The sequence below is a fragment of the Pelobates fuscus genome, chromosome 4, assembly GCF_036172605.1.
Source record: "Pelobates fuscus isolate aPelFus1 chromosome 4, aPelFus1.pri, whole genome shotgun sequence".
Lineage (NCBI taxonomy): Eukaryota > Metazoa > Chordata > Amphibia > Anura > Pelobatidae > Pelobates > Pelobates fuscus.
In genome coordinates this window covers 65234053-65248984 of record NC_086320.1, presented here as the reverse complement: position 1 = coordinate 65248984, position 14932 = coordinate 65234053, and the positions used below count along the sequence as shown (strand labels likewise).

General features: G+C 36.6%; 1 protein-coding gene across 5 annotated transcripts in view; it reads right to left on the bottom strand.

The window, feature by feature from the left end:
• The window catches only part of RUNX1T1 (RUNX1 partner transcriptional co-repressor 1), a 122822-nt gene that overhangs the window by 14275 nt on the left and 93615 nt on the right, over positions 1 to 14932 (bottom strand). For all 5 annotated transcript variants that reach the window (XM_063451255.1, XM_063451254.1, XM_063451258.1 and 2 more), the window contains exons 6-8: positions 9275 to 9525; positions 8554 to 8639; positions 5939 to 6137 (exon numbers count right to left, since the gene is read on the bottom strand). In XM_063451255.1, the coding sequence (XP_063307325.1) occupies positions 5939 to 6137; positions 8554 to 8639; positions 9275 to 9525 (536 nt within the window). The remainder of the gene's footprint in view (positions 1 to 5938; positions 6138 to 8553; positions 8640 to 9274; positions 9526 to 14932) is intronic.

Here is a 14932-nt window from a genome sequence, read left to right as displayed (position 1 = left end):
AAAAGGCATTGGTTGCTCACAAATATGACAGCATCTTATAAACAAACAATGATATTCACACACACACACAAGCACGCACACTATCCGGAAACTAATACATCAGTGATTTTCTTTATAACTAACTTCACTCTTCTAGGCAAGGTCAAATTAACATAGATGCTGATGGTGCTGAAGCTGCAGGGCCATGCCCACGGAATAGGCCCAATTTTTATTTTTTTTTACTACTCTTTACATGCTCTTCTTAAAGTACGGAATCTTAAGAGTGATATAGGGGAACAAAACTTGTGTGTACTGGCTGACAATGAAATTAGTTCAGGTAAAGTTAATTTTGCGCTCTATGCAATTGCTCTTTTTGCTTCAGTCTCTCTAACACTGTAACATGTTCCCTTTCTTCCACACTCACTACATACACCTTTTCTCTGTCCCAGACAGTATAACAGGAGCTTCTGCCTGCTAGTAACAAGGTTAGGAGAGGAGTGGCCATGTGAGTGCTAGGGGACAGTCCTTAGACGGCGTGGAGCGAGAGCATCATGAGACGCATTTATGCCAAGCTCAGGGTGCTGTCTGCATGGTATGCCTTTTGCTGGCCAGTGTGCAAGATTGGCAGGCAGCCTGTCATTCATTTACACCAGGCTGACCTTCTAATTCTTTGGGCAGACATACCCCCTTTTTGGGCATGTTTGCCTCTTTGGGCAGTTCTGGTCACGTGGCTCTCGCCAGTGGCCCAGCCTCTTACCCCACCCACCGACATTCTGCTTCACCGGACACTGCTATTAGTGAGTATGGATTTAGTTAAAAGATGAAAGCAAGAGATTAGCATAGAGTATGTGTTTTCTAATAGCTGTATGCTGTAAATTTCCCTCCAGCACCACCTCCACCAGATACATGATGCTTGGAAGGTATGACTGTTTTAGTGTTTTCTCTTGATAAGATTTGGGAATTAGGCCCATCATAATTGTCAGCACCAGGGCCAATTGGTTCTTAATCTGGCCATGCTTCTAGGTATATTCTTCTAAATTTTTGAATATTTTTTATTTGTTTCCATCCAGCCAGAAAAGCTGTCCTGATGTTGGAAACCTAGGCTTGGTTCAAATTTAGCATTCGTGTTTATGTTTATTGAGACTGAAGTCATGCCTCTGTGTAGGACAGGTAGATTCTAATATGCTGATATTCACAAAATGTTTGTGTGGACTACATATGAGCACTTGTCAGGATGTCATGGAAAGAGGCCTTTTCCAAGTTGTTGTCACCAACTTGGAAGCACATAAAGATCTGAAATGTCAAAGATTACTGTTAAAGGGATATTCTAAGCATGCAAATCACTATATCTTAATGTACTTATTTTGGTGAATAGTTTGGTTTCCCCATTTACTAAACTTTAAAGTATTCTTTTGTCATCCAATAAAAACTAAAGAAATCATTTGGCCTCCAGAAGATGAAATGCTATTATGTTTATAGAATATTTTTACAAATGTCTACCAAAGCGAGTTTACAATAAATGACCAAATGTCTCCAACACCTGGAATAAAAAGTTTCCATATGGAGAAAATATGACAAAATAACAAAATGAGAAAAACAAAAAACACAAAAACCCATAATAAGACCTTGCTGATGATTTAGGTTAATAACATTATTACAGGATATTTTTAGCTGTCCTAACTGTAAGTATTAGGATATTTCTGAAAATGATCACAGCAACTTTAAAGGTATTTCCCCCAAATACAAGGAAACAGCTGACCCAAAAACAAACATATGCAGGTGCAGTATCTCAAGGTCAACAATTCAATTCCAGCCATGACCAACTGAGTCACCCAGTTTCCCGAGAAAGTGAGTACCAATGAGTTGGATAATAACATCATGTAGACCTCAGTCACACTGCAAAACTGGCAAAAAACGAAACATTTCCTTCCATTTCATTCGTAATTAGTTATATCTATTTCTGACTAATACCTGTTTCTTAAGAACACCCACAAATATTAGCTTCTGCATGACAAATATTCTGCCCACAAGAAGACTAAATGAAAAAAGTATTTTAATAAAAATAATTTAATTGAACTAATATTTTAAATAAAATACGCAGTGTTTTATTTATTTATTATGCACTCATCTTATTCTGTATTATTATTATGTGTGCAGATTGTGCCAATATTTTATACTCACTCTCATTTCCCGAATTAATAGAAAATGATGTATAAAGATATATATTGCACTTTTAATATGAATTGCAATTTGTATTTTTTTTTTAAACAACAACATTATGATAACAGTTGTCCACGTTATCAAGCTGACAGTATATCAGCGTAATAGGACCTGCAGTCTATAACTGTGTTTGTTTCTCACTGTACTTTGAACTAAAGATGTCTGTATCATAAAGCATTCTTCAGACTAAAACGACATGTAACCATAGAAATATTTCATAGAATGGCGAGAACGCTTCCAATAACAGATTAATGGAGCTGTTGAACAGCTGTGAAAAATATATGACAAAACTATGTGGTATTACAAATGATGTACTAAAAATATTTTGTTATGATTTTCACAAATTCAAATTATATCTGATTATTCACAGCATCATTCTTTGCAGGGAAGTGACTTGCCAGAACAGTGGATCACGATGATAGTCATAGAAAACAGTTATATTGTCATTGACACGGGCATAAAGTAAAGGTGAGCTGATGAAAAATATTCAGTTAATCTAAAAGCCCACTTAAGGCACCAAGACCACTTCATCTTTTTTAGTAAATAGGGCAATGTTATGATTGCAGGGATAACACACTCTAGTGGCACCTTCCTGACAGCCACTAGGGGCACTTTTGCTGTGAGAACTGAGTCAGACTCGGTTATCAGTCAAATGCTGTAGCAGTGCAGCTATTTGCTGTGCATGCACACTTACCTCCTAGTTCTTCCTAATGGGGAAGAATTAGAATGGCTGAGATAATCAATATTGATGATATCAGCCAGGGAGGGGGCTAATGGGGCAGCATCGCAGAGAAGGGCAAGGCGAGTGCTGAAACGTAAGTAAATTGACTTTTTTCATTGAAAATTCGAGCCAGACACCTAAATAGTTAGTTGCACACAATAGCATCAGAAATACATTTTTGTATTCTTAACTCTACAGTATTATTTTAATAATTCATAAAGAGTAAAATAGAAAAAAAATTAAGGGGAAATGTGTGAAAATCAAAGTTCAAGACGGATTATAACATTTTATTTTATGACACATGGCATTGCTAAAAAACATATTAAATCCCTAAAACATTGCTGTCTAGCCTAACTATCCAGTTTTAACTAGACTACATTTCCCAGAATTCTTTGACAACTAGCAAATGGCCAGTGATTCTGTGTTGTGCAATTCAACAAACAGAGGACCCAGACTCCACACTCATACCCTAATCCAATGCCAGAGGGAAGTCAACTGCATTGATTTACTGCAATAAAATCTATATTAGTTTAAATTTTGCAGAAATAGAAGCCAACATGTGCTATTCTTTAGCCCTAGTTCTGCTGATTTTTTTTTTTATTTTTTTCAATGTAAAAAAAACAACAAAAAACATTAAATTGGTCTTCATTTACTCATCTTCTCCCCCCCCAAAATTGTTCAGATTTATTTGACAACATAGTTTGTGCATTTCTGATTTGCAGATTGTTTATATGTATGAGACGAGAACAATTCACAGATCCATAATTGCATGACTTTTTAAAGAATAGAAAAATAGAACCGTCTGTTCTTTTGTTCATCACAAAAAATGATTCAAGTAAGATCTATGAAGTATAAAAATAAGAGTTTATTTGTATTTCAGAATGTAGGGGGAAAAAATGAACCACATGGTAATCTCAGAAGTGCAACCAACTAGTTGTAGCTTTATTGGGACTTTTAAAAGCACTCATTTATATCAATACTATTTACTAACACGCACCTTAAAAGGAATTTGCATGCAGAAAGGTCACCCCCTCATTTTAATGCACCATAGGGCTAGTGCATTAAAAGAATTCTGCAAATAATAATAAAAAAAATAATAATAATAATAAAAAATACTTCTAAAATTACGGCAATTCCCCCACTTCCACAGTCAAGTTCAACGTATACTTTTCCCTAACCAATAAAAGTCTCCATATTTTAATCATAGAAAAAATATCTTGTTCTTGTCTGTTTGTTTGTTTTTTAATTACATAAACTCTCGTCCAGCGGGTGTTCGTGTGATAAGAAGTTTATACCCTGATGCAGCTTCGTACATCACATAGGATAAGTAGCACTCTTCAATAAGCTGACCCGCAGCCACACCACAGATGGTATACATTTATTTACATCCAGCTCACTGTAGTCTGCATGCAATGATCTCTCCAACCACCAAAAAAAAGGATTGAATACTGCTTAGCATCTTGTTTTATTAACTAAACTTTGCTACTTATTTTAGTCTAGCGAGGCAAGCGGGCTTTAAAATATTGGGGTTTTATCATCTATTTCCAAGAAGAAAATTTACATTTGAAGCAGTTCTCACTATTTGTACAATATCAGTTATTTGATTCTATGCAAATCAACACAGGAAATATATTTCAGATGCAATTTTTTTTTTGCGGTCAGTTTTAAACTTACAAGTTGAAGCTACTTTCTCAAAATGTCGATACATTATATCAGGGATAGACAACCTTCGGCACTCCAGATGTTTTGGACTACATCCCCCATAATGCTCTTACACACATAGTGCTGGCAAAGCATCATGGGAGGTGTAGTCCAAAACATATGCAGTGCCAAAGGTTGCCTATGCCTGCATTATATAAAATAAAGTAGAAGTATTTCTAAGGTCTGTTATCTCATTATCTCTGTCAATCCAAAATGTAAAAGAATTTGTTCAAGGAACCACTCTTCCTAAGGTTTAAGAATCAGCTTGCATTTGATTTGCAAAGTATCTACTTGCATTGAGTATACATTAGGTTTTTAAAACACCAGTTTCTCAATTTCAAAGCAAACCAAACAAATTCCAACAATGAAACTACACCAATACTCACTAATTCAACTGTCCTCCGTTAGGTCTATGTTACTATAATTTCAATGTCAATAAGGTTTTCTGCAACATGCAAAAAATGCCATTGACAGAGTAAATCAGGAATCTCAAACTCTGCGCCCCAGATATTGCTGAACTACAACTATCATGATTCTCTGGTCACCTAATGCATTCCCCAAATTCTGGGAGTTGTACGCGGTCATCATCAATGGGGCCAAAGTTTGAGATCCTGATACTAAACCATCCTGCTAACATATTGGAATATAGATTTAAAATATTATATTCTACTGCACAATGTATGTACCCAGAATGCACTTCAATACACATATATAATATTTTTCTATCAATATCAATGTCTATAATGGTAGACATAAGACAATTAATATAACAAGTGTGATCGGAAAGATTACAAATGCCTTTTCAAGTATCTCCATTTGACGTGAACTTGTACAAAAAATCATAAAGCAAATACAGAAAAAGTTTAAATAAATATTTTTTTCTGTAACTTAAAGCATGATCAATTTTTGGCATATTTATTAAGCAATTAAAGGCTATAGCAATGTCAATTTTATTAATTTTCCCTTCCTTTTAGTTTTTCAAGGATACATATTAATTATCCGCATTTACATCGTAACATAATTAGAAATATGTTGCCTTAACCCCTTAATGACACAACTTCTGGAATAAAAGGTAATCATGACGGAATATATCCATCGTCTGTCCTCAAGGGGTTAACCTAATATTGTATCAGTCATAACCCTTTAATTTTACTTTCTCATTCAGGTGCAATAAAATGCCAAAGGATAAGAGATCCTGGTCTCCACATATCTGCAGAAACATTAGGCTTTTACACACAACAAAAGAAGTAACAATATAAATCTTATACATGAACATAAGAAGGCAGATGTAAGCACTCAGTGTTTCTGCTATAGTACCTATGGGGACAGGATCTGGATTCACAGGACTTTGCTGTCGAGAATGGCTGTTGCTGCTGCTACCTTTTTTCAAATCCTCTGCATCACTGTACCGCCTGATCCAGTAATTAAGCTCCTCTCGGTCAGCCTCCTGACACCGTCGTAGCACAGTGAGAGATCGCCGCGTTTTTTCTACCATATCCATTATGCAGTTCAACAGCTGTTTGGGGGGAAAAAAAAAAAGAAGGAAAACTAAAAAGATCACACAATTTGTTTTCAAGCCATTGTCTTAAAAATGCGGAAGATTAACACTGTATTTAGTAGGGCCGGTCCTATAATCAAATAACATTTTCTTCGCAATTAACAATATTAAAACTGTAGTTTGTGGAGCCTTTCTTTTCGCGTTGTTTTTTTTTTTGGTCTATGCATAAAAGTATAATGATTAAAAAAAAAATGACATAAGATATGCCTTGGAACATGCAACATTCATTAAGTCTGGCTTTCAAACACTACCGGAGCACTTTCATGTGCCATCTGTGATGATACCAGAGTTATTCTCTTTTAATATATTATGACTTAGTAATCTTGCATCTATGAAATTTGCATAGGACCGCCGCAAACTGCGGTGGAAATGTCTGTCATTATTTAGGTTCTGACAACAGTGCATGAAGGCAATATACAGCATATAAAGATGATATACTGTAAATTAGTTAGGCAACTGATGCATAGCGAAGGACAACAAATCAATTCACTGAACCACTGGTGAACAGTATTGTTTTATAGAAAACCAAGCTGTGATTGTATTCCTGCTCTGTTCCTCGCCTTTAAATCCAGCAGGGCTAAGATAACTCAGGAGTTATACTGTCAAAAACAATTCAAAAGATGGCCATGTTTTTCAAACTGACAGAATTCTCATTAAAAACAACATCAAGTACATTATATAGCAGTGATATTGCAGGTCTCATTCGTCATGGCTGTAGAGATAGTTACCCTTAAGTAGCTATTGTTAACAAGGTACAGGGAAGAATCAGCTAAATAATATCTTATAGTTCATAAAATACTTAGGGACATTCATCATTTAATTTTTCTAGCTTCGACAGTTGATAAAAATAGTTAAACTATAATTTGCAACCTCTATTGATCTTGAAGTCCGTCGACGTGCAGGTCCTAATTTTTTTTAATTAGAGTATGTATGTTTCCTTATTCTGCTTGGGCTGCTTGTGCTTGTGGCAATGCATGTGAGAGGCTGCTTGTGGGGATGTGTGCGTGTATGTGGATTGCCAGTGGTATTGTGTTTGTGGGGACTGTATGTATTTGTGTGTGCTGTTTGTATTATTTCTATGAGAAAGAAGCTACTTCTGCTGCTCTGTGTCTAGCAGTGTGGGTGGATTCCCTGGGGTCCAGTGGGGACTGGGCTGGCCAGATACAGTCCCCACTGCGACAGCTGCTTCGGGCCACTCTACTCCAGTGCGGATTCCAGTTCACAAGTTCTGGGAGGAAGTGATCTGTCACTCAACACATCTTTGCACTAATAGATATCTGAAGTTCCACTTGGACTCTTGAAAGGCCAGAGCCTGTTTGGCTCTAGCAGCCTCAGGTGCCATGCATGGTACACGTGCCATAGGATGCTGACCCCTGAGCTAGATCATCAGATATTTACAGACTGCTTTTCTCATTATGCTTAGCCACACAAAAAGAAGACAGTTGGAAAAGTGTACTGCAAACATTTGCAGTACCAAGATTAATCATCATTGCCTAGCAAGTCTCCATTTCACTGAAGAAAACAGATGCTACTCGTTCTTATATTTCCTTCCACGCCCAAGACTGAATTTGACATTTGCCTATTTTCTGTGTATTTTGTGCATATTTCATGTATCATTTATAATGTGGGATTGCAACAACAACAAAAAAGCAAATCACAAATCACTTTATTTTGAATTTGGTGCATTCTTACAAATGAAAAGACACAACTGCTGTGCATCATAAAGGAAATATGTTGATGAATTTGAAACAATGCTCAGAAAAATAATTCTATACATTTTGACTGATTTGCTGTTTATTATAATATTACGATGGACTCAATACATGTACAAGTAAATGTGCATGTTAGAGGGTCACTCCAGGTACTCTTTAATGCCAGGTACGTTAATTTACAGCAGGTTTCAATATGTATCAAACTGGTCCTATAATATTTCAAGGAGTTATACATAATTTGCCGACTGTAGTGTCATCACATTTTACCATAAATGAAAACTCGTACAAATGGCAAAAAATATATAAAGACAACCATTTTATTTATAACTCATGAGTTCCATAGAACTCGAAGTCACACTTTGGATCCTGCAGAACTTTACCCAGTAGCTATGTCACTAATACATGATTATATTACTCTAGTTTAAACATTGGTTCTCTGGTAATGGGAGAGACATAAAGCCTAGCCATATGGGGGTGGGGAGGTTTCCATTCAATTTGTGGCCTGGTAAGTCCTTAATAACTACAACACCGTTACTCCATGACCACCTACATACTTTATTTCTAGAAAAACAATAGCTGTGATCTCTGAGCATTTATGTTTCACCAATGTATCCAGATATGCTGAATATATTTTATCACTGTGCTTATACAAAGTTCCTTACATGATCAAGGTGCTTCCATTCTTCTGCCCATTCTCTGTCTGTCAATCTATGGTCAATCATTTCTTCCTGACGCGTTCCGTGTAACCCTAGACAAGGAAGAAATTGTTTTGATTGAAACCACTAACATATTTTGCAAATTCAACTGTTTTTTTTTTGTTTTGTTTTTTGAGATTATGATTTTCTGCACAATATAATACATTTTCTTGTTTTTAAAGTGGGTTATTTGTGAATTTCCATGTGATACAAAAGTCTAAAATAAACATGCGATGTTCAAATGCCTAACATTGAAAGAGCAGAAATGTCAAACTAAGCCAGCTCTGGTGCACATCACATGGGGGTTGTCAAATTTAAAGTCAAACTAGCCAAACTGGAAACCGTATCTAAGTCAGCTATGCTTTCAGTTTGGCTACTCTGGCTTTAAATTTGAAATTCACTTTGAATTCTCATTTTAGTAAATAACCCTGACAATGTATTCCTTGCTGATGTCCAGCTGGTGCTCCCAAAACTTACATTCACCTCCACCTTATAAGCCCTTCAACAAAGCTCTTATATATCTTTGACATCACACAGTTTTCAGGTATCTTTGAAGAATTGTAGCTCGTAGAATTTCTGGGGGCCAACACACGCCTTTCTCTTTCCATACTCCGTAAAAGCAGTAAACCTCCAGCTTCTACAAAGATGTATTCATACAAGGAAGATATAAGGCCTGTAGTTGTCTTACCCATAGGTCTGTTTCTGTCCCTGAGGTCTCTGTGGTTGGGGTGTCTATACGAGTCCCTGTAGTGGTGGGCAATGGCCATATCGTCCAAACGATAATGTTGAGGTGGTGGTGGGGTAGGGTGAGGCAGACCATTGGGTTGGTAAGATAAGCCATTATTTGGACTGTACCGCTGGCCAGGACTTATAGTGCACGGCCGCTTGCTTGGATGCTCTGAGTGCAAAGGCTCTCTGTCAAAGCCATTTTCTTTGGTTCTGAAATTAGAAAAATATGCATTATGGACTACGGATGTAATGATAACTATGGGTGACTAAACATTTATATAGATAAGTAAAAAACAACGAATAAAAAACGCAAATTGCCCCCGCTATACACAGTGTAAAATAACTACAAAGCTAACTACTACAAACACTTAATTTTTTACTATATGTACCTTGCTAATGATTATTTTGCAATGATGACACATGGAAAGAGGTTGTAGTACACACTTCAGGCCTAAACACATGTACAGCAACAACATTCCATAACATGCACACTATGTTTCTACATACAAGGAACAGGAATTTCAACAAATCATACTGAGATCTATACACAGCAAGACATTAGAATTATATATTGTTGATGAATGCAGCTATAAAAAATGGGATTCTGTTATTTAACATGACGAGAGATCCTTCAGCCAGAATGACAGATACCTGATGAAAATCACATAGAACATATAATACATACGATAACTCTACATGTTTCAATTAACACTGGCTTTAAAGTTAAACGACTGGAAGAATAAGATTTTCCTATATTTTTCAATGTAGAACAAATTGTTAGTGCATCTAGGAATGAAGTCAACTAATAAAATAAATGCAGTAAGATTGTTGCTACTAAGACATGTCAAGAACAAATTACTCAGATGTGTTTTCTCCTCACGTGTCAGTCTTTTTTTTTCAGTCTTTCGGTGACTGATGGCTCCCTGTGTTATTATTGAAACAGATTGATCTTTTTAATGAGCCAGTTTAATATACTCCAAAATCTCACCGTGGCTGCTCATCCGTGTCAGACCATATGCACCAAGAAAACATTCAGTAAAACATAAAGCTTTGCTGTCAGACTCTCCATACCCTATTAAACCAAATCTAGGCTTGCAACATAAATAGAAAAATAAAAAATATAATATGTAAAAAAATTATATTTTCAATGGTTTGCCATTGCAAAGGCTGTTATGTGTAAAGTAGAGGTGCTGTGTTATGTATATAATTTTGCATGTTTATAAATCAATGGTAAACCCCACTTTAGACATGTGGTTCAATTGTGTGCACCAGTTTTAAAGAATGATATTGCAGAACAAGAAAAAAAGTGCAGAGCTACAAAATTAATAAGGGGGATGGAAAACTTTAGTTATGAAGAAAGGCTAGAAAAACTGTATTTGTTACATCTTAGAGAGGATGTAAAACAATACAAATATATACAGGGTCAGTACAAAGCACAAAGTGCTAAACAGCTTGCTATCAGGAATATACAACAGACAAGAGGTCATCCACTGAGACTGAAAGGAAGACATTTTGCTTACAGCAGAGGGAAAGGGTTCTTTAAGGTAAAAAAATAACAATAAAGAAGTGGAACTCTCTACCTAAAGAGGTCTTATCAGATTTTACTGATTTTTTTTTTTTTTTTTATAAAGGCCTGTTTTTAAAAGAAATATCTTAGAAAAACAATATATCTCTGGAAAAACCCAAAATATTCAAGGTTATAATTAATATATAAGTGGATGTTGATTCAATGAGAAATCTAATTGTCATTTTGGAGTCAAGAAGGACTCCACACTGCGAGAGACTGAAGTACAGTGCCGGTGGTCACAAAAGAGGCAATCAGCAACAAGATGGCTGCAAATATTAGTTTTCTATAGTTAGTAAGGGGCAAACTGCTGGCTTTCTCCTTGTAGGTTAGAGTGCCAGGAGACCCACACTTACTTTTACTTGAGATCCCACACATGTAAGCACAGTGTGTGGAATGGTGAGGTTAGTGGAATGTACATTGGAACATGGAAGCATAAATAGTTTATTGTTTGGTTTTTTTTTTAACATTAAATGCCTTTAGTAACATGAGACTTTGCCAGTAACACAATAATTGTGATAGCTGACTTGGGAGCTGTTTTGTCAGAGACAGTTATTTCACTGATGATCAGTAGATCAGACTCACAGATAGGTACATCAATCACATCTAAGGCACTGATTTCTTAATTTACTCTCTATTGAAGCATCTCTGCGCTATTTTACAGAGTTAACAAAGTTTCCATTTCAGAAATAGTCTGTAAACTTGTGACATTCCTTGCTTAAATTGCTGTAAACAAAATAGATGAAGGGCAGACATAAGCTAAATGTTAAAATGCAAGGAGAAGTATCCTGTCCTAATGTGTTTTATACCCCACCCCCTATAGACTGTAAGCCCGTTTGAGCAGGGCCCTCTTCAACCTATCGTTCCTGTAAGTTTTCTTGTAATTGTTCTATTTATAGTTAAATCCCCCCTCTCATAATGTTGTAAAGCGCTACGGAATCTGTTGGCGCTATATAAATGGCAATAATAATAATAATACGTAGTATTCTATTTGAATAACATTTTCTATCTGGAACCAAGTGTTTGGTAGATTACTTACAACCCTTTATTCTCTCCCTAGAAAATCAAAAGAGTAAAATACCCCCTCCTGTTCACTGTGATAAAGGCCAAGAGAGATACATGAAATTTTGAACTCTTGATTTTTCGGTAATTTTTTTCCCCCCTGTCTTAACCCCGTGAAGAAAAAATTTGCATCTGATCAGTTTAGGAAAAATAGCTGCTGGCTAAATTTGTTGACGTTTTTTAATTTCATGCTTGAAAAGAATATGTCTATGGAGATAACCCAATCAAAGTCACAAACATCTGACACACAAATATGGGCTGTTTCCTTTTCCATACAAATCTCCACATGAAAAACCAGGGACGAAAAAAAACAGAAGAGTATAGAGCAGGGGTAGGCAACCTTCGGCACTCCAGATGTTGTGGACTACATCTCCCATAATGCTCTTACACCCATAAGGCTGGCAAAGCATCATGGTAGGTGTAGTCCAAAACATCTGCGGTGACGAAGGTTGCCTATGCCTGGTATAGAGAATAGGTATTTGCCATTTAATTTCTAAAACCAAGAAATCACAACACGGTTTCAACAAATTCTCCAAATGTAATGATCTCTAACACATAACTTAAAATAATATAGTATATTCCAGTCTACATTCAAATGTATATTTAAACTATTATAGTAGGGTGGCTAAGTGGCATTAAGATTAAAATAGTCTACAAACATACGTTGGTATGCACCAGTCTGAAACCACATATACATTAAACATATAGATTATGCTCTAGGAGAAAAACAAACACACAAAAAAACATTAAAGAGACCAGACCAGCAATTTCATGTTTTTGTTTTCTACTGCCAGCCAATTTATTTTTATTTTAGCTCATTTTTCTTAGAATGTGTTCTCAAATTCTTTGTTAGGCCACATGAGATACATCTGTTGTGGAAGATGGTAATTGCTTTATTTTTCTTTTCTTTTACATAAGAGGTAGTGAGATAAATATTATTATAGGGGATAGCAAAAAATAATTTTAGAAAAAAACTGTATTTATTATAAGATGCATGTATGGGTAACGTGATTTAACATAGTTATCTTTAGCATTGGCTCATGTTACTCCTCCAAACATTTAGGTAAAAGATAGTACCTGCATTATCAAATATAGCCAAACTCAATTTTCTTATAAAGAGAGGGATATATATATTTTATCTTACACTTTCAATGTAATGTAATAGATAACAGTACATGGTCAATTGGATATTTTTTTTATTTTAGCTATAGAACACAAGCATTTGTGTTACACAATGACTTTAATTTAATGCGATTTCCAAATTATTCCATACTGTTAGAAAAACTTTCAAATGTTTTTATCAACAGAAATTCCATAGATTTTAATTGTGACTTTAGCAATAGAAAACAAGCATACATCTCACACAAATGCCTCAATTTTATATTGTTGAATATGCTTTCCAAATGAATTAATATAAACTTTTTTTTCTTTGACAATATAATTTATCGTAGGATTTTATAAACACTGTCAATCAAAGCAATGCTTTCCTAAGGGGAGGGCCTAATGCGCTCATAGCGCTCGCCACACATGCACATTAGCCACACCCCCTCTCTACCCCCTGTCAAAGGGATATCGGTGCTGCAATTGGGTGAGTACACAAAAGTTTCCCATGTTTTTCAAGGGGCCTTTCCATGCCAGAGTGGGGGGGCAAAGGATAGAGGAGGGGCTAGAGGAAACCATAGTGTAAGGAATGCAACTTTGTATTCCTTACACTATAGAACCCTTTTAACTTTCCATTTTGGCAAAGGATATACAGGGAAATGATTGGGATGACAACATATTGTAGCATTTGCTCCTTATGGGTCTAATAAAACCTGGAGCATTGTAAGTCTATGGAAACTTGGTTTGAACCTTCTTTACTTCAAGTTTTAATTACATGTCTCCAAAACATGTACTTGCTTTCTGCCTATGGATCAAGCACTGTCTCCTGCCTTGGACCCTGTGATGAACTGAGCCTCGTCACATGTTCATGGAGGGGCCTGCCGGCCAGCCTCTTACCAGAAAACTATGGACCCCTTAAAAAACTATGTGAACAGACTTGGTTTGTGGGATTTTATATTTGGTTGGGGAACCGAACAGCCGCACGAACCGGAGACCACCCTGGAGCTTGTTAAGCCTATTTGCTACTTTGTAGCAATTTCCACCACAGTGTTCTAAGTTTTCGTCTGGGTGGCCGCAATTCCTATGGATGACCACGAGGTGGCGGCCATCTTATTCCCACGAACGCAGGCAGCGGTGTTTGTGCATGACTCTCATGGAACTGAAAACGGACACAGAAACTCCCAAACACCGTTGGACTTCCACAACATTTAGAAAGGCGCTGTTCGGTGGAAACACTCCCACGAACAAGGGGATCAAGTTCGAGGGTAAGACTGTTCGGTAGTTTGTTTGTTTTTAAACTACTGAACTAGACCGACCGCAAGCCCTGATTCTTTGGAACTGTTTTGGGCATGGGACCATGTCGGCGGTCGGTCAAATTATGACTTCCAGGAAATTCCTGAACCCTTGAACTGATCTGGGTGATTTTTGGATATGTTGGTCACCCAGATCAGGGCTATCAGGGGTTGTAACTTTGTAGGGGTTGGTGTGTGTTTAAGATATTTTGGGGGTTTTGTAAAAATGTATGTTTTCTGTGCCTTGAGATAATTGAGTTTAGTACAGTGCTGACTCAATTATCTCCAGGCATAGGGGAGGTATTGACCTATTTTGTGTCCTGGACATGAGAGCCAATGTAATTGTGTATATATTTTTACTGTAGTCTACTCTCAGGTCCAGGGGGGAATGCCCCTTGCATGGGGGCCTGCATATAAGGCCAGTTGTGGCTGCCATTAAACAGATTTATTTTACCCTTCATAAAGTCTAGGCTCATGTTTGGGGGATTGGAGTGCTATATTCACTCTGGGGATTGCTATAATCACTATACTCCCTTTGATCACAAAAATTGCTCTTGTAAGAGCAGCCTGCATTGCTCTCTGGACTAGGAGAGGTATA